The sequence below is a fragment of the Cydia splendana genome, chromosome 27 (assembly GCF_910591565.1).
Source record: "Cydia splendana chromosome 27, ilCydSple1.2, whole genome shotgun sequence".
Taxonomy (NCBI): domain Eukaryota; kingdom Metazoa; phylum Arthropoda; class Insecta; order Lepidoptera; family Tortricidae; genus Cydia; species Cydia splendana.
The window spans coordinates 4,451,612-4,479,388 of NC_085986.1; the positions used below are offsets into that span (position 1 = coordinate 4,451,612).

General features: G+C 38.3%; 1 protein-coding gene across 3 annotated transcripts in view; it reads left to right on the top strand.

Moving 5' to 3' along the window:
- LOC134803697 (mitogen-activated protein kinase-binding protein 1) overlaps nt 1–27,777 on the top strand; it is a 140,847-nt gene that overhangs the window by 45,724 nt on the left and 67,346 nt on the right. For all 3 annotated transcript variants that reach the window (XM_063776490.1, XM_063776489.1, XM_063776488.1), the window contains exons 2-4: nt 14,636–14,727; nt 24,997–25,156; nt 26,149–26,217. In XM_063776490.1, the coding sequence (XP_063632560.1) occupies nt 14,636–14,727; nt 24,997–25,156; nt 26,149–26,217 (321 nt within the window). The remainder of the gene's footprint in view (nt 1–14,635; nt 14,728–24,996; nt 25,157–26,148; nt 26,218–27,777) is intronic.

The following is a 27,777-nucleotide window of genomic DNA, read 5'->3' on the forward strand; positions in this document are numbered from 1 at the left end:
TTTGAGGCAAAGACACCTACTCTTTTTACTTTCAGTCCTTTCAATCGTTTCTTTTTCATACAATTAATGCTATAAACGTGTATGAAAATAAAACAAGCCCAGGTTTTGTTACACAAAATTAGAATACCGTGCCGTCTCGCAACAGCGTTGTAGTAATATTACTCCATCGTTACATAAACGTTTGGATAATTAAAATGCACGCTTCGAGCACAATGGTAATTACATACTTACATAGCCATTTGTTTAAGTATGTTGTACAGTCTAACTAAACTAACTATTTTAGCTCAGCTATCCAAAGAGAATCTTGGCCTCCGAAACGAGAGCGTCCTGACCCGATCCTGCGCAACTTCCTACCAGTTACTGACGCGAAGCTGAAGCAGATCCGCCGTCACACTGTCTTCCCAGCGATACCTGGGCCGATCCACCGGACGGCGACCAGTCTGTCGTCCCAACGCCTTCTTGACAGCCCGATCCTCTCCCATTCTGAGTAGGTGACCGAACCAGCGAAGTCTGTTGTGGGCTTTCGTTCGCCGACGCTATTGGGTTCGGTCACTAACTCCTCGATCTCGGCATTTTTCCATGTTGTTCAGTCGCTATCAGATATATATCGGAGCGGCCGAGGTGCACAATAGTTATTTGTTTTACAAGGGGGCAAAGTTGTTGTTTAAACTCTGTGCTAAAATTGATACCCGAGCAAGCGCAAGATTCCAAAATTTAAAAATGGAGTCTTGTGCGCTGCGAGGGTAAGGCACGACTGGCACGAGGGTTAAACAAATGCCACCGGGTGAAAGTGAAACACAAAATTTTTCAACACACCAACACAAGGAAAATATGTACCTGCAATAATATGTTATAAATATACTCTTCGAAGGCCTCAAAAATATGTGACTGGCTCTTATGGCTCTACAAATAAGATCGTGTCAGATATTTTTGCGGTATTCGTTGTGTAACATATTATGGGTTATGTCACAAAACTGACAACTTTTTCGGACACTTGTTTTCTTTTTTAAGTCGATAGTCCTCCTGATTCTGAGTACAAATAACCCAAAATTTTATGGCTTTTCGAAAAAAGTAATAAAAGTAAATAAAAGGATTTCTACTATGTAACTTAATATCAGGATTTTATTGTAATCTCTATCTATGTAGGTAACTTAGTAATATATAGGTATGTTTAATTTAAGATCAGTTCGAAGCGTGTATATGTTGCAGTCAAAAGTGTGAACTGGTCAAAAGAACTTTTAACCGACAAAAACAGGCAAAACTGCTTTTGACTGAGCATGTTGGTCAAAAGTAGTTTTACCTGAAAATCATACCTATTTCTGGCAGCAGTTTCGTTTTTAGGGCGTAGCAAAAAAAATAACCCTAACCTACCTATCTCTGGGAACAGTTTCGTTTTTAGGGCGCAGCAAAAAAAAAATAACCCTAACCTACCTATTTCTGGGAGTACTTTTGACTGATAGTAACAGTCACAATTACTATTAACCAATGATTTTCAGGTAAAACTACTTTTGACCAACATGCTCAGTCAAAAGCAGTTTTGCCTGTTTTTGTCGGTTAAAAGTTCTTTTGACCAGTTCACACTTTTGACTGCGACATATACATGGTTATGATACTGACTATCTATTAACAGTACCTATAAGTGTCTTGGCAAGTTGGCATAGGTACCTAACTGTATACTTATACTGAGTTATACTTGTTTGAATAAAGAATAACTGGTACACATTTTTCTGAAAATGCTCTTAAAATACTACGTAAACGCAGAAAGCAAGACGCCGTGGTAGATAAGATTACAGACACGGAATAGCCATTCATATATATGTAGTCTACATTTATACGCAAGGATGCCATAGCCTTGGCAAGGTCAGCCAAGGCCGCCCACCTGTTTGGCGGGTTCTTAACGTTTAATGGTACGACGGAAGCTTATACTGGCCACTGATCTAAAGTAGACCTTATCTCTTAGTATTAAGGCTTGGGAATGATCAATACTTTGATGATGACGTTGGTTTGGTGTTAGGTTCATCATATCATCAGCTAGTATCATCACGGCCTTAGCGTTTAATGGTACAACAGAAGTTTACTGGCCACTGATCTAAACTATACCTTATCTCTTTGTATTAAGGCTTGGGAATGATCAATACTTTGATGATGACGTTGGTTTGGTGTTAGGTTCATCATATCATCAGCTAGTATCATCACGGCCTTAGCGTTTAATGGTACAACAGAAGTTTACTGGCCACTGATCTAAACTATACCTTATCTCTTTGTATAAAGGGTTGGGAATGGTTAATACTGTGATGATGACGTTGGTTTGGTGTTAGGTTCATCATATCATCAGCTAGTATCATCACGGCCTTAGCGTTTAATGGTACAACTGAAGTTTACTGGCCACTGATCTAAACTATACCTTATCTCTTTGTATTAAGGCTTGGGAATGATCAATACTTTGATGATGACGTTGGTTTGGTGTTAGGTTCATCATATCATCAGCTAGTATCATCACGGCCTTAGCGTTTAATGGTACAACAGAAGTTTACTGGCCACTGATCTAAACTATACCTTATCTCTTTGTATTAAGGCTTGGGAATGATCAATACTTTGATGATGACGTTGGTTTGGTGTTAGGTTCATCATATCATCAGCTAGTATCATCACGGCCTTAGCGTTTAATGGTACAACAGAAGTTTACTGGCCACTGATCTAAACTATACCTTATCTCTTTGTATTAAGGCTTGGGAATGATCAATACTTTGATGATGACGTTGGTTTGGTGTTAGGTTCATCATATCATCAGCTAGTATCATCACGGCCTTAGCGTTTAATGGTACAACAGAAGTTTACTGGCCACTGATCTAAACTATACCTTATCTCTTTGTATTAAGGCTTGGGAATGATCAATACTTTGATGATGACGTTGGTTTGGTGTTAGGTTCATCATATCATCAGCTAGTATCATCACGGCCTTAGCGTTTAATGGTACAACAGAAGTTTACTGGCCACTGATCTAAACTATACCTTATCTCTTTGTATTAAGGCTTGGGAATGATCAATACTTTGATGATGACGTTGGTTTGGTGTTAGGTTCATCATATCATCAGCTAGTATCATCACGGCCTTAGCGTTTAATGGTACAACAGAAGTTTACTGGCCACTGATCTAAACTATACCTTATCTCTTTGTATAAAGGGTTGGGAATGGTTAATACTGTGATGATGACGTTGGTTTGGTGTTAGGTTCATCATATCATCAGCTAGTATCATCACGGCCTTAGCGTTTAATGGTACAACAGAAGTTTACTGGCCACTGATCTAAACTATACCTTATCTCTTTGTATAAAGGGTTGGGAATGGTTAATACTGTGATGATGACGTTGGTTTGGTGTTAGGTTCATCATATCATCAGCTAGTATCATCACGGCCTTAGCGTTTAATGGTACAACAGAAGTTTACTGGCCACTGATCTAAACTATACCTTATCTCTTTGTATAAAGGGTTGGGAATGGTTAATACTGTGATGATGACGTTGGTTTGGTGTTAGGTTCATCATATCATCAGCTAGTATCATCACGGCCTTAGCGTTTAATGGTACAACAGAAGTTTACTGGCCACTGATCTAAACTATACATTATCTCTTTGTATTAAGGCTTGGGAATGATCAATACTTTGATGATGACGTTGGTTTGGTGTTAGGTTCATCATATCATCAGCTAGTATCATCACGGCCTTAGCGTTTAATGGTACAACAGAAGTTTACTGGCCACTGATCTAAACTATACCTTATCTCTTTGTATTAAGGCTTGGGAATGATCAATACTTTGATGATGACGTTGGTTTGGTGTTAGGTTCATCATATCATCAGCTAGTATCATCACGGCCTTAGCGTTTAATGGTACAACAGAAGTTTACTGGCCACTGATCTAAACTATACCTTATCTCTTTGTATAAAGGGTTGGGAATGGTTAATACTGTGATGATGACGTTGGTTTGGTGTTAGGTTCATCATATCATCAGCTAGTATCATCACGGCCTTAGCGTTTAATGGTACAACAGAAGTTTACTGGCCACTGATCTAAACTATACCTTATCTCTTTGTATTAAGGCTTGGAAATGATCAATAATTTGATGATGACGTTGGTTTGGTGTTAGGTTTATCATATCATCAGCTAGTATCATCACGGCCTTAGCGTTTAATGGTACAACAGAAGTTTACTGGCCACTGATCTAAACTATACCTTATCTCTTTGTGTTAAGTCTTGGGAATGGTCAATACTGTGATGATGACGTTGGTTTGGTGTTCGGTTTATCATCATCATCACGTCCTTAGCGTTTAATGTCAATTGGAAAACGACATTGTTTTGCGGGGGGAATCGTGCACCAAAGACATATGTAACTTCGTATAAGATGAATAAAGTCTAAGGAAAAAACGTGCCTCGGAAATCAAGAAAAAGTCATTCTCGGATAGATGGCGCACACGCAGCCTATGCTCGGCTAGATGGCGTGACGACACCGTTTCATATTTAACAATTTTAACACATAGATATCAGTGTCATAATGATATAAAAATTATAAAATCATTTATCCACATATATACATTTTTTTGGTAATTTTATACGTTTTCATTTTGAGTTTTAGCCGTGTGTTGATAGATGGCAGTAAATTTACTGTGATTACAAAATTTACTATGACAGGACCCCTCTATACTATCTATTCTCTTTGCGTGCACAAAGTCGCACTTCTAATCACTACATACAAAATCCAATCTGTAATGATGACACAAATACATAGAAAATGACACGTCAAAGACAAATCTTGCATACCTCGATCTCTTTATTGTGTACGGATGAGTCACAACACGCACCGCGCTAGTTGTGTGCATGCATGCACAGTTGATCTTGTACCTCGGCAGAGGGGAAATAGTGCGAATGCCGATTCCCTTCCGTGTTGCTCGTAGCGTATAATGTAACATGTCAAGTCGTGGCGTGTGGGGTGGGGGCATGAAATGTACCGACTTTATATCAAGTCAATGGCGGCGAAAACATGTGACTGAGTCTTACAGAAGTTTTATAATGAAAAGAGCGTTTCTTTTATTTTTTGCCATTTTTATATATTGTGACCTTTTTTGCCACTTTTGTGTTATTTCTAGTCAGGATCGCAAGCCCTTTTCATCCTTATAGAAGAAAATAAATGTCCTAAAATTTCCATACATTTTTCAATCTTTCCTTTTTGTTACCGCCATACAAAATATATGGGGAAATGGTGACACAATAGGAAAAACTCTGGGACATTTTTTTATCCCATTAGAATCGAAAGAGCTCGTGATTCTGAGTAGGAATAACACAAAAGTGGCAAAAAAAATCATATATAAAAATGCCAAAAAATAAAAGAAACGCAAAAAAAAATCTCACCACTGATAGCTCTAATCTAGACTAATTTCTTGCTAGGAATGCTAAGGCTATACAGTTACATGAGGTCCCATCATCTATAAAGGCGATGCACGTCATGACCAAAGACCTTCAGCAAAAAAAGGCGCGTCCGTCACAGATTTAAATGCGATGCCGATATGGCGAAGGCATCCATACGTGGGCGTCGGTGACAATGTTATGCAAGGCATACAAATTGCTTCTAGAATACACTTGTACATACTTACCGAGATTTGTTTGGAAAATTCTGTTATTTATACTGTGTATACACCATTGATGTGGGTCCTATTCAGAACATGAAGAAATGTTGACGAAATAATACTCAAAACTCTCGCGATTTGTACACGTATTTAATTACCTACACAAAAATGTACACATATTTAAGTTAAGGAAAAAACAATGAAATCATATCGCGGAGACCCGTTTGTGAAATTGACGAAGATAACTTTGGGAAGATGACGTAACGAACCGTCGTTCACGATGTTAACCCTTTACCAGGCTAAGGGATAAATATTTCCCACATAAGGCACTTCAAACATATATTATGATGTTCTATTTTCGATGAGTAAGATTGACATTAGATTGTCATTTTTGAAATTTCAGCCTGGTAAACGGTTAACTGACAATAGTAAATCATTATTCAGGTCCGATTTTTCAAATATTATGTGAAAGAAAGGGTGCGTGATATTTGAAAAATTATACCTTTATAGCATAAGGGTATACCAGTGGTCAATTAAGACTGTGATGAGTTTTATATTTTTTGTTGAATCTGTAATGTATGTCCAAATTTTTGCATGACTTGCATTCTATGATCATTAAATATCGAAAAACCAAACCCATAATAGATATATTATATCTAAATAACCCAAACAATATAAAGTTATGCAAAAAAGTCAAGGACAACCAATAGACGCAACATTAGTAGGACGGGTCTATAAATGTCGAAACGTATTCCATTCATAGCATATATCATTAATGGAAGAGAGACTTAACTGACGAAAATTGTGACGTTCCGTAGGAGGACCTTGGAGAATTAACGTCGTCGAACGTCTCTTTTCATAGAAGCATCGATGGATGAATATATGTATAACATCTGGGACTTATTTCGCATAGAATTTTCAACCCCTTTTTCGTTCACGGGGTTGAGAATTTGAAGATTATTATGTTTCAAATTTCAAGAGTCAAGACCCTCCATTGGTTTAGGCAGTGTGATGTTTCTCAGTAATATCAGTATACATATAGGTGTCTAAGTGACAACTATATAAATATGGTATTTTATTGATGGTGTAAGCGCCAATTCTGTCGGGTTCTCTACAAAAGGACATTTAATGCCAAATTTGTAAAATATCGTACGCAAATAGCACAAAAATAAATAAAACCGGCCAAGTGTGAGTCGGATTCGCGCACGAAAGGTTCCGTACCATTACGCAAAAAACGTCAAAAATTCACGTTTGTTGTATGGAACTGGGACCCCACTTAAATATTTATTATATTCTCTTTTTAGTATTTGTTGTTATAGCGGCAACAGAAATACATTATCTGTGAAAATTTCAACTGCCTAGGGGCTGTCCATAAATTACGTCATCGATTTTTGACGATTTTTGACCCCCCCCCCCTATAATCATCCAAAAATCATGCTTCAAATGACCCCATTTCCTCCTACTTCATGCTACCGTCATCCGATGTCCAGACCCCCCCCCCCCTAATTTGAAATGACGTAATTTATGAATAGCCCCCTAGCTATCACGGTTCATGAGATACAGCCTGGTGACAGACAGACAGACGGACGGACAACGGAGTCTTAGTAATAGGGTCCCGTTTTTACCCTTTGGGTACGGAAGCCTAAAAAGGACGTTTACTTACATCAGTGCTAATAATTTTAAAATCCCTTTTTATACCTCATGACACATGTAGTTAAGTCATTTTACAACTGGCTTAGTGAATTCTGGTCAAAGTGGTCCGCCCACGCCGTCAGCTGATCCACATTTGACCGACTTACACTAAGTGATAGAGTTGATCTGAGACAACATTAAGTAGCAAGTAGTATCAGCTTCTTAAAAGCTTATGTGGTTGTCTCTCGTTATTATATCTAGTTGTAACATCTTATCTGTATGTTCAGTCGAGTTTATGGGATTAAGTAGACAAATCCCCACTTACTCCAATCTTAACGAATGCCTGCAATCGGGCACTCCTTAACGAATTGTCAGTCCAAAAGTCCAAACCAAAGACCCGATATCGATGTCTTTTATGACTCACCAGGCGCGTTTTCCACAGCTCTATGTATTTTTTTAAGTGATTGTACCTAATTTGTAATGTTTATATTTTTGGGTAGGTGGGTAATTCTTATTCTTATGCATTTTTTGTGTAACACGTAAGAATAGCATGTATTTTTGTGAAAATAAGTAAACTGTATCATCATCATATATATAAAATTGAAAAACCAGAACGGGATAAAAAACGAGCGAAGAAGAGAGATGGCGCCTTACAAATTTCTAAAAAAGTTTTTGACACGTATCTCGAATACAACGCACGTATGCTAAGAAAAAACTGTTTAAATCTATTATCTACATATGAGAATAAAACTAGAACATAAAAACTATCGCTTTCGATGCGTATTTAATTTACAATAAGGAAAATAAATTTTCATAACAATTTTCATTTTACGACTTCGACCATTTCTCGGGAACTCTCGGTTGGTTTCGTTTCGAACTTCAAATAACCAAAATTATGTTTGTTATGTTGGTATGCAGTGATTTCGACCTTTTTTACTCGAAGTAAAATAAAAAGTGCTATCAACCTCAACCTTTTACCTTAGTTTATGCCCATACGAGTGACATGCCATATAATGACTGATAATGACTTATCAATATCAATAGGAATTAGTATTTTGTTGTTTTAAATTTCTTTTTGAGTTATGTTATTCAGATTTACTTTCACAGCTTCGGCAAACAAATTCGTCCGGGGACCGGGCTGCCGAGATGGGCCAGAAATACAATTAAAGTTGATAGCAAGTTATAATGTAGGTAGATAAAATTTAAGTGCATGTTCAGATATTTTTGAGCGAAACAACCTGGTGAAAATAAGCAAACGTACAGTCAGCAGTCGGCCAAATATCGTAATATAACTCTGTTGCCATAGAAATAAGGATGTGTTCCGATATACTGGCGGAATACTGAGAGACAAAAGTGGCTAAGCTTACATTGGCTCGGACATTTAGAGAGAATGGGAGAGGATCGTGCCGTGACGAGAGGTCGAGAGCGTACTTGGGACAACGAAATGGGAGACGCCCAATTGGACGTCATAGGTACCTACCGCTGGAACGACGTAGTTGCTCGAGATCTGCTTATCCTCGGCCATGGGGACTGGCGAGAGCTATCGCAAGACCGAGAAACATGGTGTGTTTTGTTTTGTCTTTTCTCGGAGGCCAGGATTCACATAACCGTAGTAAGTAATGTTAGTATTCAGAAAGGGAAATGGGGAGTACGTACGTTTGTACCAAAAGGCGATTTATGGGCGGTGGTCGTCCATATTCGTCTTAAGGCGGAAATTAATCTAATGAACGTTTTTGCAATTAGGCTTATAAAAATAAATAATAATTTTATGTTGAAACGAGTTTTAAATAAATAACTACGTAGATGAAAAAGTATAATTTTGCCTTTTATCAAATCACATAATTTTTTTCAGATATTTTGCGTATTAAGTTATCCAAATAACGGGTACAAATAAGAAATCCCTATCACCGTTATGAACCCTGGCAGGGTTGACACGCTCTTTATTTCATTTACGCGAGCGGAGCTGCGGGCCCGTCTAGTATCAATATACTTAGCAATTTACCTCTAGTTTTAGGTCAACCTAAATGTATTGTCCTAAGAGTATTACAAACATAAAAAAAAAAAATACAAGTGCGAAATGTCACGGACCGTGTAGTGTGACTTCCCCAGATTTTGTGATATTTGATTTTTTTTTGAATAAATATGAAGTGATTTTGCAATAATTTATATCAAATATAAAACACTAATCCTTGTTCTACAACACTGTTAAAAAATTGTATGGATTTATAACGATTTTATATAATTTTAAACAACATACATTTTGTGATTCGTTTTCGCGTCACCACCGCGCGTTGTAATATAAACATGCGGTACTCTGTAGAAAATTATCTTTACTACTGGCAGCCTTATTAAAGTTTTTTTAGAACAGCAACACTGTGTTGTTGTCAGGTTTACAAATGGCTGAAGGGAGAAGTTTTGTCGAAAATTGTTTATTTGTGTTCATTTGAAAAAACGGTCAACCTTAACGCATCACCGGCATGTTATGTATGTATGATGTGTATTGAATTCTTTGTCACGCTCTACAGCGTTTATAGTTTGACGGATTTCAACGTCTGAGCTGTCATTAGGTTTGTCGTAGTCATAGGAGTGACTTAGGCTATGTTAAAATAACTATATAGATCAAAATAGCCGAGTTGGCCACCAAAATGCCGAAATGTCACGACTGAGGGACACTTTGTCACAACCGTGTTTATGTACTCATTTTATTTACCTTTCCTGAGGGTATTCGCCTTGACCATATGAATCAAAAAATTGCTTTTTGTATGCACTTTTGATATATGTAATAATATGTGAAAAATAAAAACATTTATAAAAAAAATTTTTTTTGGACACAATTTAAGAATCACCCAGGTTTATACTGTATAGCATCGTTCGCAAACGTTTCTGCTTGTTAAAAATTAAAATTAGTATGGGTAGCATCATAACTGGTGAATTTCCAATATGACTTGGAACTCCGGTAGCCGTTTAAGAAGTGTAACACTCTTACGGTAGACGTCGCTAGGGTCCCCTTGACCCATGGTGGAAAGATTTGCTGGCTATGGATAAGGTCTTGGTGGCTCAGATGGCAGAGCGCTGGAGTATCGATCCAGAGGCCGTGAGTTCGAGTCTCATCAAAGACAGTAATTTTTCCATGGAAAATTAGATAATTTGATGTATATTAACCATAGCTAAGCCCCTACGTTGGACTTTTTAGATTTTTTAATGATTGTACAAATTACGAGCAAAAAACAGATTTCATACAAATTTTTGAATGCTCCTTACTCTTATCATAATTAAAAAATTGAGAAAAATCAAACGTAGGGGCATAGCTGTGGTTGACATATAACAAAAAAAAACACAGATTGTTGGCAGAGCTAACGCACCGATTGCGGAGGTTGCGGGTTCAAGTCCTGCCGGAAGCGTAATTTTTCCATTTTTTCCTTTAATATAAAATTTTACATATAACAATTATTATTAATTTCATTCATTCATAACAAATTGTGTCAAAATATTTTCAATAGGTATTCTATTCAAATTTTCATATAATTTAATTTCACTGCGATATTTTATCATTTGTCATGTAATTACTTACAAGTTATGACAGTTATGACATTAGTTCTGACAGTCTCTACTTAAAATATACTTATGTACAAACAGCTCTAACTGTATATCGGTGGACTTTATTACAAAAGGCAATAAGGTCCACCGATGTACAGTTAACAGTGCGGGCGGTGGTACTTCTTCTTCAGGAAAATTTATGTAAATAAATATGGAATAATAAATTATCGTTAATGACATGATACTATGTGGTTCTTAAGGGGCACACTGATTAACAGTCCGCCGGACGGTATCGGCCTGTTCCGGACAACTCACAGGCCGATACCGTCCGGCGGACGTTAATCAGTGGGCCCCTTAATATCGTGTTCTTTGGAACGTCTTTTTGCCAAATCATTGGTAATAAATCTCAATTTTCTATTCCTATTTCTACTAATATAAATATAATTCCAAATACTATTAATAACGCATACATTTACATTATAATGGACATATAAATATGTCACTTTTATATCTAAACTCCTATCAAATTCATCTGTTACTCGAAATTAAACTTTACGGTATTCGAGAGAAGATAGATTTTTGATTATTCAGTGGTGATAAAAAACACTTTCTAACGGTTGAAATTAATAACGATAGCGTATCGATAATTCGTTTTCGCTTTCACTGTTATATAGTGTGATCGAGTGGTCGAAATATCGAGTAATTAGAGCTGTCGGCAGTTTTGTTTTCACCATCTTTGGGTGCAGTCGCCATCAGATATATCTGAGCGGCCGAGGTGCTCAAAAATATCTGAACACGCACTCTAACGCCTTGACAATAGAGGCGTGTTCAGGTATTTGTGAGCGCCATGGCCTACGATATATCTGATGGCGAATGTGCAGTCAGTTATAGTTGCGTTTTTTAGGGTTCCGTAGCCAAATGGCAAAAAACGGAACCCTTATGGATTCGTCATGTCTGTCTGTCTGTCTGTCCGTCCGTATGTCACAGCCACTTTTTTCCGAAACTATAAGAACTATACTGTTGAAACTTGGTAAGTAGATGTATTCTGTGAACAGCATTAAGATTTTCACGCAAAAATAGAAAAAAAACAATAAATTTTGGGGGTTCCCCATACTTAACTGAAACTCACAATTCTTTTTTTCATCAAACCGATACGTGTGGGGTATCTATGGATAGGTCTTCAAACAAGATATTGAGGTTTCTAATATAATTTTTTTCTAAACTGAATAGTTTGCGCGAGAGACACTTCCAACGTGGTAAAATGTGCCCCCCCCCCCCCTGTAACTTCTGAAATAAGAGAATGATAAAACTAAAAAAAAATATATGATGTACATTACCATGCAAATTTCCACCGAAAATTGGTTCGAACGTGATCTAGTAAGTAGTTTTTTTTTTAATACGTCATAAATCTAAAACCGCAATTTTATTATGTTACTTGCTGCTACGGAACCCTTCATGGGCGAGTCCGACTCGCACTTTGCCGCTTTTTTTAAGGTGTCCGAATGTTAAAGCCTGACCAGTAATATATGATCATTGCCTAGAGGGCGCTGTTATTTTCATGGATAGGGTGACAGTTCAAAATAGTATAAAAAAATTAGTTCCAGTGAAATTCTGCAACATGGCGCGTGATCATATATTCCTGGTCAGGCTTTACTTTAGAACTCTTCCTACAGTGGGACGTCTTGTAAAATTGTTACTCCTATACCTAATAATCAACCTATTTCAAAACTTTATTAAAAAGCATAAAAGTTTGCGACACCGATACCGATAATAATCCGGAAACGGGTAATACATGGGTATTTGATGAAAAACATGTTTCTTGCAATACCAAAACAATTTTAATACGCGCCAAATAATATCTTTTAATCTTTTTATACTTTTAAACTTGTTTACTTGCAAATCAACGGAAACGTATGGTAATGTTATGCGTTTTCGCTGAATAAATATGTAATGGAACTGGTTATATTATATAATTAATAATTATTACATATTTATGAGCTATTTGACAGATCTGAAACACACCGTAGGGATCATCCATTAATTACGTCACACGAATTTCTAGGTTTTTTTACCCCTCCCCCCCTCCTTGTCACACTTGGTCACATTTTGCAAACCCCTCCCCCCCTGGTGTGACGTCACATTTTAGGCAATTTTGTTTTCAACGAAATCGACAATATTAACTCGGCATTATTTTTTTAGTAAAAAAATATTTTTGATATATAAATATTAGTAATTTTATAACACAACGAAAGTTACATCCAAAATCTCATTATTTAACTGTACAGCGAATAAAAAAATATAAATTAATTTTCGGTTCTTGATGAAGTTAAAGTGACATCACAATGTTTGTGACTCCTCCCTCCCCCATGTCACAACATGTCACATTTTCTTGACCCCTCCCTCCCCCTAAACGTGTGACGTAATTAATGGACGACCCCATATTTGTCTGAGCGTTACGCTAAAAATAATATGTAGGTGTATTAAAATTCATTCTAAATATGTATATTATATTTTTTTGGTTTGTAAAATATTCCTGTAAAAAATATCAGAACAGTGCTATGTTTATTATGGGAAGTCGTTCAAAATTAACTTATAAGACGAAGAAGATTAACTTATAAGATTTAAACTAAATTTCTTGCACTATCAGAGGGTAAAATAAAACTTTTCAAACTCATTTCAAAGAATCCTGGTAAGGGCATTTATTTGTATGATGATACAGATATTTGTTCCTGAGTCATGGTTGTTTTCTATGTATTTAAGTATTTATATATATATCGTTGTCTGAGTACCCACAACACAAGCCTTCTTGAGCTTACCGTGGGGCTTAGTCAATTTGTGTTAGAAATGTTCTATAATATTTATTTAATATTTATTCATTTCAAAGAATAATGAGTCTTTACGAGCGGTCTGGTGATAAATATGCGGACTTGCGGAGCCGAGAAAAATGTAAATATGTAAATGTAAGAGTAAAGGGGAGTACAAACCAATTTTTAAAAGTACCTATAAGAGTATAACCCTAAGAAGCGCTGGCTGGAGGTCGTGATAGTGGACATGGAAGAGAACAATCTCACAGTCTCACACCTGAGGGTGCCGAAGACCGGGCAAAGTGGAGAAGATTGAGTAGGAAAGCGGACCCTGGCGCTAGGTCGGGAAAACGCTAGGTTGAAGAAGAAGATAACACACGGGACGTAGCCATTGGAAGTTAGCATCGAGTTACAAGAAGTTGGTCTACCTAAAGACGTGGTTTCTAATTTATGTATGACAAGCTGCTACAAATTCTTTGCCAAATCAAACGTGTTCAAGAATTCATTTCAATATTAATTAACCGCCAAGAAAAATGTTAATTAAAATACTTGAAACTCAACCTTACCTTTATTTGTCACCTTGGGCCCCAAAACTTATCGTTATTAGTTAATACGCCAGTAAATATTTAAATAGACAGGCCTTGTTGCTATCTTTAGTAATGTTTACTTTATTTGAAACCGGTTTAGTAAGGTTTAGATTCCAAAATTGTGTGCTAATGGGATATGTAAAATTGTGTGAAAACCACACATAACACATGACCTACATTTGCTACGGCGTTACCATAATAATTCGTAGAGTTACGAAATAAAGGAAAAGTTGAAAAACTCACTGTTTCGGACGAAACTCAAAATCGCGACTCTGGGATACCAGCCAGATGGGCCCGATGAGCCCTCTGTCAAATAATATTACAACTAGGCCTCTCACATGATATAGATGGACAATGTGGTGGCCTGCCTCGGCCATCGGAAGGCTTGGTGACTTTTTCTTTGGAATATGACGTCTCTTTCAGCGTGTAGCTAATAATATTGTTTTTTTTTGTCAACAGATCAAGTTGGAGAGCGTGCTCGGGCTGACAGTGTCCTCCAACGCTGCTCTCGACTGCGATCCCAACACCGAGCTCGTCGCGTACCCGGCAGGGTAAGTTCCATTTATTACAAGCTTTTATCTTAATGTGATGAATGGACGAGGCCAGAGTACCCAAGCGTCTTCTAGAAGGCCGACCGGAGGGCCGCAGAGGTAAAGGCAGGCCCAAGCTCAGATGGTTGGATGGCGTATACCAGGACATCAGGATCTTAGGAGTGAAAAGTTGGAAAAGGAAGGCCACAAACAGATCGGACTGGAGAGACTTGCTTGACCAGGCTAAGGCCCACCCGCGGCTGTAATGCCTCCGGTGATAATGATTTATCTTAATAAATAACTTCTAAACGTGAAATTTGGCTCTTAAGGCAGAATAACGTAGCCGCCGAAATCAATCGATGTTACGCTCTCGATTTAAAACGACATGCTGCACCAACGGATCTATATCTGAATCCCTAAAGTCTTTTCTCCTATCTTTGCATTCTCTAATATTGTTTGTCATAATGATCAGTTGTCCTAACACTCGTATACCCTAATTTTGGTTTCCCTATTATCGAATGGCCGATTTTTTTTTGTCCTAATATGGTTTTCCCTAATGGCACTTTCCATATTGAGTATTTATCCTAATGTTATGTAGCATAATGATTTTTTTGCCTAATTATTGTTAGGCCTAAAAATTATATATCCTAACCATCATGTTACCTAATTTTACTTAGCCTATCGTTGATTGACCTAACACTCGTATGCCCTAATTTTGATTTCCCTCCTAACCTAACCCACTTTTGTGGCAGCAATTCGTTTTTGCGAGGATCACAGTTCTAACCTAACCTAACTCACTTTTGTGGCAGCAGTTCGTTTTTGCGAGGATCACAGTTCTAACCTAACCTAACCCACTTTTGTGGCAGCAGTTCGTTTCTGCGAGGATCACAGTTCTAACCTAACCTAACCCACTTTTGTGGCAGCAGTTCGTTTTTGAAAGGATCGTAGTTCTAACCTAACCTAGTTTTAACAGCAGTTCGTTTTTACGATGGTCGCAGTTCTAACCTAACCTAACCCAATTTTGTGGCAGCAGTTCGTTTTTACGAGGGCACAGTTCTAACCTAACCTAACCCACTTTGGTGGCAACAGTTCGTTACCATTCATTATGGAAAGTAATTGTTATGATAATTGATCAATAGGAAAAGTAACTGTTATGACAATTGATAATTAGGGCAATAGCCATTAGGTCAAAACAGTAAGAGCATATTATTTTATGCCAAACATTGTTAGGGATTTCGAAGAATATAGTAAAAAACATTAGGGATCTTGATAGTTATGGTACAAATGAGTCTTAGGCTAATCATTACATTATGGAAAATAATCGCTATGACAATTGATCGTTAGGGCATGTGCCCATTAGGACAAACCAGTTAGGGTAAGTGACTTTAGGACAAACGTTGTTAGGGATTCAGAATGACACCCTGCACCAACAACTCAGGGGAGGCGTGAATGCTTGATGTATATACCTTTGTTTGACATAAAGTTTTTAGTTTAAGTCATAATGTATTGTTTGTCATATTATCATTAGTCCTAAAACTGAAACCGTTAACTTTTCAGGATTTTCGTAAGGTTATCCTATAGATAGGTTAGGTTAGGTTTGTTTTATGGCAATCCTGAAAATTACGCGTTTCTGAACCAAACAAATTATAACTAACCAAAATGCGGGCAAACAATACATTATGACTTAAAACTTTTTGGGAAACAATAGAGACCCCTATTATGATATACGTGCCGGTAGTTCAACGGTGATAGATAATATGTTGAGGAAACCTGCCTAATCGTAATGTAGACTAGTTTTCTCTAAGGAGTCTAAGATCATGTGGCAATCGGTGCGGATCAGTACATATTTTTAATATCCTTATCTTGTAAATATTGAAGAGCATTAAATTAAATCTATCTTTGAGTAACGATAAGTATTAAGTCTGATGTGATTTCTAGCTGCATACATATGTATGTAGCAATACATATTGCTTTTGTTAATGATTTAATTTTAAAACAACTCAAAAACAGTTCAGGAGCAAAAAACAAGACGCTTGGCGTTCGCAAAAATCGAATAGGTACGTTCATTCCTCATTGACGTACGACCGTTAACAAACTAAGAATCCCCATTGTTTACATTAACATATATTTGACGATAGCTTGCATGTCGCCATGCATACTAAACGGTCATTATGCAACATTTTTACATCAAATGCTTGAACGGTCATCGACAGAAAAGATTGGTCAATCTTGGAATCTCAGAGAATTATTCCTAGATCTACATTTTTATTTGACCGCAGATTACATAATATAATTAATAGAACTAAGTACAGAATTCTCATTAACGCCTTGGGGTGCATGACACTTCTTTCTTGTTTTTTGCCTAAAAAACTGCTTGGAGGAATCGTGACCCTGGCGTTAAACAATTAAGTGAATTATCACTAATATAAAATAAAATAAATAAATAAATAAATATTAGGGGACATCTTACACAGATCAAACCTAGCCCCAAACTAAGCAAAGCTTGTACTATGGGTACTAGGCGACGATATACATACTTGTATAGATAAATACATACTTATATACATAGAAAACAACCATGACTCAGGAACAAATATTAGTGTTCATCACACAAATAAATGCCCTTACTGGGATTCGAACCCAGGACCATCGGCTTAGCAGACAGGGTCACTATCCACTAGACCAGACCGGTCGTCGTGTATGACACAGAAATGGGAAATGCAGATAACCTTATTAATATTTAGGACACTGGCTAGCGATCACAAGGAGCGAGCTTGTTTGTGGCGTTTCTTGACTTAGCAAAAGCAAATGACTATGTATAACTTCTGCTTTTCAGACAGAAAATGAAAACATTTAATCTGTCGAATGTCGACATTATCGCTGTAGGCATTAAACTTTTTTTTGATAGTTTTTTATTGTAATATTCCTTTTTCAGGAGTAAGCCCTTGAGAGATTGTTAACAGTTCCACAGGGATCAGTATTAAGCCCTGTTTTGTTCACTCTTTACAAAACACAGGCGTTAATAGGACTTAATGCATAAATTACATACATTTGGCGATAGCATGTCACCATGCATACTAAACGGCCGTTATGTCACATTTACATCACATGTGCGAGAGGTCATCGACTGAGACCCATAAAAGGGCTAGCATAATATAACTAACAATGCTACATGGCATATTGTATATGTATGTACGGTGGATTTTTATACACTCGTGGACAAATTTAGAGGAACGCAACAAAAAGCTTAATTCCTAATTTTGGAATTACTTTAGGTGCTGTAATCCAGTAATTAAATCTTTTTTTGCGTTCCTCTAAATTTGTCCATGAGTACGTGTATACTATACTAGTTACTCATTTGAACTGTCCGTGCAAACTTTAAATTCAAACGATCTCGACTAAGTATCGATTAAGGGCTTGACCACACCGCGCGGCCGCGCCCGCGCCGCGCCTTAAATAGGTCGTTCACCTGCGACCGTGACATGCAACCGCGAATGCCAAGGTAAATGCGACCTTAATGAGTGGCGGTTATGGTGGTAATTGCAATGTTTTGCTACGGAAGGGGTGATTCATTGTATTAATTACTTTATACCAAACGCGTAATATGCAAGATATTGCACTAAATAGAGACGAGTGGAGGAAGAGGGGGGAGGCCTTTGCCCAGCAGTGGGACACAGTGGGCTCTGAATAATGAATAAAATATGCAATCCAATAATATACAACGTGTAACTTACCTAAATAACTGAAAACATGATATGAACATAATTCGTTCTTGTAGAATGGGAATCGGACCAAGATAACTGTGCATTGCATTTGCAATGACAAACTGTAACAATATCATTATCATTATCAATAATATTAAAGATATATTTGTACAGAATTCCGTACAAATCGTATCAAGTACCTTATAGTCTTTTTTATACAGTCGCCATCAGATATATCGGAGCGGCCAAGGTGCTCACAAATATCGGAACACGCCTCTATTGTCAGGGCGTTAGAGCGCGTGTTCAGATATTGTGAACACCTTGGCCGCTCCGATATATCTGATGGCGACTGTACATAATCATGTCATGATTTTGCACCGCGAACTTGTCTTGCCTTGCCCAAAGGTTGACTGGTGAAGAATGCCTTATGGCATTAAGTTCGCCTTTAGAACGTTGTATTTCTTTTTTGTAATATAGAATAAATAAAATAAATTGATGCAAAGTTATCTTAGACGGGCTCTATAGTCTGTATCTTTAGGTATTTAAATAAAAGTAAACAAAATCTACCCTCAAATGGCTCCTTAAGCCAGTTGAGGGTAGATGAAAACATTACACGATCAAAGAATGTAGGTGAAAGTCAGATCTTTCAGTGACATATCCAGGCGGTTTTGTATTTGGTTGGTTAACCAATAAATGTTATAACTACCCGAAAATGTACAAATTGTTTGTTTACTTTTATTAAAATACCTAAAGATACAGACTATAGCAATGGCGTAAGTGCTTTCCGCCCCGATGTCCTTTTTCTATGGAACGACACAAACACGTATCTTAATTCGCGATCTTCCTTTGATATTCAAGTATTGTGATTAGATTATGCAGTTTTAATTAATGCATTATTAAATTACCTGCTTTTAATGCAAAAACAAACCGTAAACGGTATGCCGACATTAAATACCGGTTTATCTGTTTACCAGTATAGTAGTTTGATAGTAGAGTGGAACGAAAACGCGAAATCCTCGTTCAAACAGAACAATAATGGATAATGGAAAATATTTAGAGGTGGAAAAACGTTTTCTCTTCTTGTATGGAAGAGCACGTGCTATACTTCCCCTTAAGAGAAACAAAATAAGGCCAAAGCTCCACTAACGGTCACTTCTACATCATTTGTAGTGAGAAAACATCAACCGATTGACAGACAAGTGTTAACACGTATGTATATGTATGTTTGTCTGTGCGACCGTGAGAGAGGACGTCGCGTCCGTCATACAGACGCGGTTAGGTTGAGGTTTTAGGTGCGAGCGGAGCGATTAGCGGGCCGCCGAGCGGAGCGGTTTAATTCCCTACTAAACAGTCAACACGATTGACTAACCACAGTTAAGTAGGTAGGTATTTATGGATATAAATATATAAAAAAGAAATAAAAAGGTATTTATGAAAGTTAAGTGTTATTCAGTGTCTAAGTAAGCGACAGCCTCTTCTTTGTTTAAATGTATGACTAAAGGTCGAAATAACAAATAACGTGAAAAATCTTTAACACCTACGTTAGAAGTAGTATGAAACTTTAACTCCGCTAATCAAATGCAAACTCTCGTGAGTAATATTAACTACTTATACTGTACGGCTACCACCAGTTTTGACATGGACAGATTAGCTCGCGTCTACGTTATTACATTCTATACATCTCGCTTGCACTAATATGCGAGTACGAGCGAGATGTATAGAAAGTAAGTTACTTAGACGTGAGTGAATATGTCAATGTCAAAACTGGTGGTAGTGGTACTGTAATATTACGGTTTGCACGCCCTCTCACTTCAATCGGGTTTTAGTACTCCCAGTCCCAGTGTTTGAAAACAGAAACCTAGATTCTCCGAAACATCGCGCGTAGTGACGAAGAATACATGGGTAAAACTATAAGGTCGTTCTTCTTTATAAGCGAAATGGTTTTGTCCTCCCGCATTATCTTACATACCTTTTTTATTTTAACTAATCATAAAAATATTTCAATGAATATTTGAAGTACTTTATTAAAAAAAAAAAGCTTGACGAAGTACACAAAAACACCTCTATTACAGCAAAACGTCTCGACAAGAAGAAAAACCCAAAATAATTATAAATAAATGAGTGTAAATCCGCTATTTTCGCCACCATGGCCGCACCACTCCATACCGGCACGGAGTCATCGATAATTATTCCCGGTGCGTGTGCGATGGGAAACCTGGCCGGCTGTGTGCGCGACGATGGCGCCTGCTGCCGGCTGTGAAACAGCTATTTGGCAGTTGACTGACCAATAGTATAAAAATGGGGTCCCCGAATTTGACATTGTTGTCACGTCGAGATTATCGCTTCTAGCTCATTCAAATTCGCATTACTTTCGCATGTATAATACCTGTTAGTATAGTAATATCTTTACCCTGTTATTCATAAAATTTTACGGGCCTGATTGTGTTAAATCTTTCTTACAAATACATAAGTCAAAATGGCACAAAATGACAAAAAATGTGAGAAAAATTAATTGAGGCTTGGAAAAATTCGACCTACTCGTAAGCCGCTGTGGCCCGGTGGCCGAATGGCACAGGCACCTGCCGCGATAGCAGAGGACGAGCTTCGGAAAACATATAACAACTCAAAAATGCGCTTTTTTCCAGAGATAAGACCTAGATCGATTATTCGCCCCCGAAAACTCTCATAATTTCATCGAAGTCGTTAGAGCCGTTTCCGAGATCCCCGAAATATATAGGTATATAAAAATCGATCTAGCTAGATCTTATAACTGGGAAAACGCGCATTTTTGAATTTGTATATGTTTTCCGAGCAAAGCTCGGTCTCCCAGATATTGACATTTAATTCAGTTTCGAATAATATTAAAAATATGGATCAAATGGTCTGGAATAAACAATTTTATTTTTATTATTCCCAACTGCTTTCATTTTATTCTTCCTAATTCTGGATACGAGATCTCTTTGTTCGACCCGGGAATATATTGGATGCGATGCCAAGAAATGAGTGGTTTACTATATATTTATGTCGAAACGATACGCCAATCTCTTGACCCATATTAAAATGCAGTCAGCATATCTGCAACGCCGCAGGAAAATCATTTCATCTTGCTAAACGTACCTAAGATCGTAGGTTTGAATTTCGGCTCATACCACTGCGAAAATGTACGAAATGTCATTTAACATTTTAACCGCCGTAGACTGACATATAAGCAAAGAGAATAGAGTGTATAGAGAGTTACTATCATGATAAATTATGTAGCCACAGTACATTTACTGCCATCTTTCGACAGAAGATTAAAACTGTTAGAAAGCCATTTGACTTTGATCCTTATTCTTTCACTGATATGTGTTAATTTGCTAATATCAAAATTAACGCCATCTACTCGAGAGTAGGCTGAAGCCTGAAGGTTATGGCGCCATCGCTCGAAAAGATTGCACCATAACTTTTGGCCTAGTGTCGAGTAGATGGCGTTGATATTGATATTCAACAACTTAACATATCAGTGAAAGAATAAAGGGGCCCACTGATTAACAGTCCGCCGGACGGTATCGGCCTGTCAGTTGTTCGGAACTGTCAAAATTTTGTTCTATACCTGACAGGCCGATAACGACGACGTTAATCAGTGGGTCACTTAAGGATCAAAGTCAAACAAAAGACGTTGTAACAGTTTTAATCTTCTGTCGAAAGATGGCAGTAAATTTACTGTGGTTACATAATTTACTTTGACAATCCGTCTCTATTTCAAATTCTCTTTGATACGAGTATAAGACATACAATATCGGGCTCATTTCGCCGCGGTCTGATAAGACAGAACTTCGTACCGCCGGCAACACAAGCACGCTCGATGAAAAATTAAATGGCGGTTAAAAGGTTAATGTTTGTTGTTGTTGAGAAGAAGAGCCATCAACTGCAGTAGAAATCATCAGTTTTAGATAGCTCAAAGTGTTGTTTTCAGTGATGTAAGAACTCTTAAGGGATAATTTAATGGGTGACTTAAAGAGCCGCAATTGTACCTCCAAAGATCCGCATGCGGCTCCCGAGCCGTGGTTTGCCGGGCCCTGGCGTAGACGATGTCGAAGACAAGAGTGTTACGTTATGACTAATTGTAAAGATTGTCCTCAAAGACCCAAATATGGATACATATCAAACTCTAGCGAGTGGCGTACTAGAATAGAAGCCTATTGCTCAGCAGCAGGCGATAAAAGGCTCATATGATGATGATGATGGATGAGCTAACTCTTGACCTAATATTAAAATGCATCTGCAACGTGAAACGTCGCAGGTGGATCATCTCATCTCGCTAGCTTGCGGCACGAGTACCTAATGCGCCGCGAAATGGCGTAGACCTGCGTCCGGTCGCTTATATCCAACCTCATGGTATAATAATATACTCCGCCTGGTACTCTCGTCCCGTCTTTTCGTGGTCACGTGACTGACACAAGCCTACGTCATCATGCGACAGCGCTTTATGATAATATGCGACAGCGCTATATAAACTGGCAATGTTATTGTGACGTAGGCTTGTGTCACTCTGGGAAGAGAAGACCATGTTTTATTAGACTATGTACCTCATGGAAATACTGGAGTCACAGTTTTAATTAAGCATCATCTTCCTCGCGTTGTCCCGGCATTTTGCCACGGCCATGGGAGCCTGGGGTCCGCTTGGCAACTAATCCCAAGAATTGGCGTAGGCTCATGTTTATACGCAAAGCGACTGTCATCTGACCTTCCAACACAGAGGGTTTCCTCACGATGTTTTCCTTAACCGAAAAGCGACTGGTAAATATCAAATGATATTTCGTACATAAGTTCCGAAAAACTCATTGGTACGCGCCGGGGTTTGAACCCGCGACCTCCGAATTGCAAGTCGCAAGCTCTTATCGCTAGGCCACGAGGGCTTCACAGTTTTAATTAAGCATACCTAAGTAATTATGTGTCCCTGATATCCCTTGGGCATATGAGTTGTTGATGTTACATTACATGTTATTAATGTTTAACGAGAGGGTCGCTTACTGAAGGGGTTAGTTAGGTCGGGGTAGCTTAGCCTAATAGCTTATATGGTTTACTGGAGAGTTTAATCAGAATAACAGTATTTTGTCATTAAATTTACTAGATGCAAATAAAAAATGTTGTATTAAATATTTAAGTATTCCGTTCTTAACAATATTTTTTCTATTAGCGTAAATAAAGCACCAAACAAAAGGTTTAAAGTTTAAATGTCATTGATTCACAGAGGCACAGAGAAAGATGAGGTTATTTTGCTTAACCTTTTGAACGCAAAACGGCGCATCCATTTGCCGTGCCACTGACGCCATGGGGGTAAAATTTAGTTTTGTGAATAAATAATGCCAACCTAAAAGTGGGGTGTTTTTCGGTAGATTTTCATCAAAAAACGATCGACTTCAAATGCCATCTTTGGCGTCGTTGTCACGATTTTGCGTTGACGTCAATTGCCGTCTGTGGCGTTCAAAAGGCTAAAAGGTGGTAGTACCACCGTGGTACCTAGACCTATAGAAGTTTGGTTTAAGATAAATAAGGAACATACATGTACAGTCACCACACGGGATTGTTACGCCATTGAGGGTTCTTGCTAAATTGGAAATTCTATAGCGTAAGTATTGAACATCCAATTTAGCTGGGACCCTAAATGGCGCAACCATCGCGGAGCGTGATGGTATAGTGTGTAGCTTTCAAATAGAGCTCGACGGCTAATCCTATTGTCTATTGTTAAGTAAAACCGCACGTGCTACTTACCTGCAAAAAAGGGTCTTTATTATTCTATTTGGCACCTGAGCGCGGGCTAGTCCAACGCTCAAAAAACCAGTGTAGGTGCGCTCTCCGATAACGCGCCTTTGTTACGCATCTCGACGACACAATTTAGACTGGTTCTGTAGCGTTCGACTCGCCGGCACTCAGTAACCGAAGTACGTATTTTTTATGCAGGTGGTTGTGTCACGTGGCACGAGCGGTTTTACTTAACAATAGACAATAGGATTAGCCGTCGAGCTCTATTTGAAAGCTACACACTATACCAGTAACTGGCATGCACAATAAAGAATTAAATCACGATCCCACCCCATCATTCTTATACATTATGAGCTACACGTTTCAGCTGTCGGATGCTGGTGTACCAACCTAAAGCCCCGTGCCAGAGAATTTGATATGGATTATACTAAATTGAAATACAAATTTGCGAGCGGGGCTAGAGGGCATTTCGCTTGACTTGTTCGGGGTTATACCTGTATTTTATGGAAATAAATATGTAATCTCCCTGAGTATCTTGAGTATTCATTTGCGTTATGCTATATTAATATTTTTTCTAGGGTTCCGTAGGGGTGACAGTCGGAAGCCTATTTTACTAATCTTACGATCGCCGTCTGTCTCTCACTACACATTGTAAGACATTCATACCAGTTTTGGGTATCTAAATACCCAAAAGAGATGTAGATGATTTTTCTCTAAATAGGCCAGTTTCCTCTACATCTCAAATTTTTTTAATAAGGGTTGAATCCACATTGTTTATTGATTTAATGATAATTAAAATAGTCTAGTACAAGTACTAAATTTCTCCTTTTCCCTATTACAGATGCACCGTGGTCCTCTACAACGTACGGAAGAACCGTCAGACGCACGTGCTGAACGCGTCGAGGAAAAGCGTCACTTGCGTCGCCTTCAGCCCCGATGGCCGATACCTCGCCACCGGGGAGTGCGGGCACGCGCCCGCCGTGCGGGTTTGGGACCTACAGGTACGTTTAGTTCATGTTTGTGTATGGTGCCATCTAACTGCGAGCGGAGGAACTAACGCGATGTTAGTGAGAACTAGCAGCGACTGTGTTTATGAGCGTTATCTCCTCACGTACTGAACGCGTCAAGAAAAAGCGTCACTTGCGTTGCCTGCAGCCCCGATGGAAGATACCTCGCCACCGGGGAGTGCGGGCACGCGCCCGCCGTGCGGGTTTGGGACCTACAGGTACGTTTAGTTCATGCTTGTGTATGGTGCCATCTAACGGCGAAAGAAGGAACTAACGCGATGTTAGTGAGAATTAGCAGTGGCTGTGTTTATGAGCGTTATCTCCACACGTACTGATCGCGTCAAGGAAAAGCGTCACTTGCGTCGCCTTCAGTCCCGATGGCAGATACCTTGCTACTGAGAAGTGTCGACACGCGGTACGCGCCCAATGTGCGGGTTTGGGACCTACAGGTTCGTTTAGATAACACGTTCTTGTGCTTGTTGCCATCTAACGGCGAAAGAAGGAACTAACGCGATGTTAGTGAGAACTAGCAACGGCTGTGTTGAGCGTTATCTTCTCACGTTCTAAACGCGTCAAGAAAAAGCGTCACTTGCGTCGCCTTCAGCCCCGATGGCAGATAGGTACCTTACCTTGCTACTGGGGAGTGCGAGCACGCGCCCGCCGTGCGCGTTTGGGACCTACAGGTATGTTTAGTTAGCATGTGTTTGTATTTAAATTTTTAAGTAGGTACTTGAATTTACAAACTGGCAGAAGTATTTGATATAAGCACCATCTTGCGGCGAATGGCGGTACTAACGTAACTTCTTCATAAACTGCGACTTCGAAGCTTATGAGCGTCATCTAGCAGACAAAAATGGAAACTATCTTATATCATGTGTGTTATGTGTGTTAACACTGACAATGTGTGATTAATACAAATTAAATGAATATGAAAATATGAATATATGAATATGTATGTTTTTTAATTAATAAAAAATCACTTTCAGGACCCGACGGCCTCAGGTGCGGTTCAGATCGCGGAGTTCCCAGGGCACACGCATGGGGTCAACTGCGTTGTGAGTAATTAATTAATAAATAATTCGTTCAATTATGAACCTTAAAGTCTACGCAAGAATAATCAAATTGTAATAACAGTGTTTTTTTTAATTCACCTCAAGTCCGTTTTAGAAAAGCTTTTATTAGTAGTTGATAAGGGTGGTATTCTATCTGTTCAATATCTTGGTCCAATATCATTGCGTCTCACTCTCTCATTAAGCAAAATGTGAAACAAAATACACATTGGACAGGTGGACCTTAAGAGCCAACAGGAGTGGTCATTCCTCCATACAAACGTAGTCCTCGTTTTCCTCCGTGGTTTTTGAAGCTAGAGCAATGATTTTTTCAACACAGTATAATATTGTCAATATCTGTGTCGGACCGTTTTGCTTTTTTTGATATTTTTGTTTTTTAAGGAGCTAGAGCCCTTCAAAAACGGCCAAAATGGCCTAATAGACTATGCCGCAATGAGAGGCGTGGTATTCAAAACTGATATCAATTAGCCAAAAAAGCAAAACGGTCCGACACAGATAATTTCATAATCATTTAGATTTCCAAATTTGGTTACGATTGGTTAAGTTTTGGGGGAGGAAAAAGAGGACTACGAAACCTCGATTTTTGTCATTTTTACGCAGGATTTTTCGCCTCAGCTGCAGTTGTCCCTATCGCACTAATTTTAGGGGCGGAGTCAAGTTTCTAAATACGTACACAGCCAGAAAAGTGATGGGCAATAGTCGACATTTAATGTCGATAATCTAGTGATGTAAGAAGTTATCGATAAACCGTCTTGTGTGAAAATATCTAGATCCTAAGATACAAGGGGTTTTGGGTTGAGAGTAGGGAACACATTTTTGTAGTTATGATATACAATCTATTATGAACTTTTTGATTCTAATATTTCAAATTAGAAATCAAAATCAAAAATATTTTATTGCATGGTTAAAATGGGTTAACAAAATTTTTAGGTACCTACAGGCACGCTTCGTAATTGTCGAGCAATTTAGGGTCCTAGCTGAATTGGTTGTTCCATACTTACTCGTGCTCTATGGAATGTCCAATTTAGCTAGAACCCTAAATGGCTCAACAATCACGGAGCGTGACAGTACTAATGATTCATGTTCTGTATATCCTGCCCTACAATGGCGTTAATATTTGGTTGTCATGTCTATACTTCGTTTTTAAGCATTATTGAAAAAAAAAATAGTAAATACTAATATTAACCACTAAGTACATAACTATTACAAAAAAAGCTAAATAATTATACGATTGCATGCTTAAAAAAGACACGTCACCTTCACTCTAATGCTAAACAAACGAAGAATAAGAACTAACAGCGATAAGACCGCCTGTTGCTACCTTTATCTACATTGTAAATCGGTTTTAGGGTTCCGTACCCAAAGGGTAAAACACGGGACCCTATTACTAAGATTCCGCTGTCCGTCCGTCCGTCTGTCACCAGGCTGTATCTCACGAACCGTGATAGCTAGACAGTTGAAATTTTCACAGATGATTTATTTCTGTTGCCGCTATAACAACAAATACTAAAAACAGGATAAAATAAAAATTTTAGTGGGGCCTCC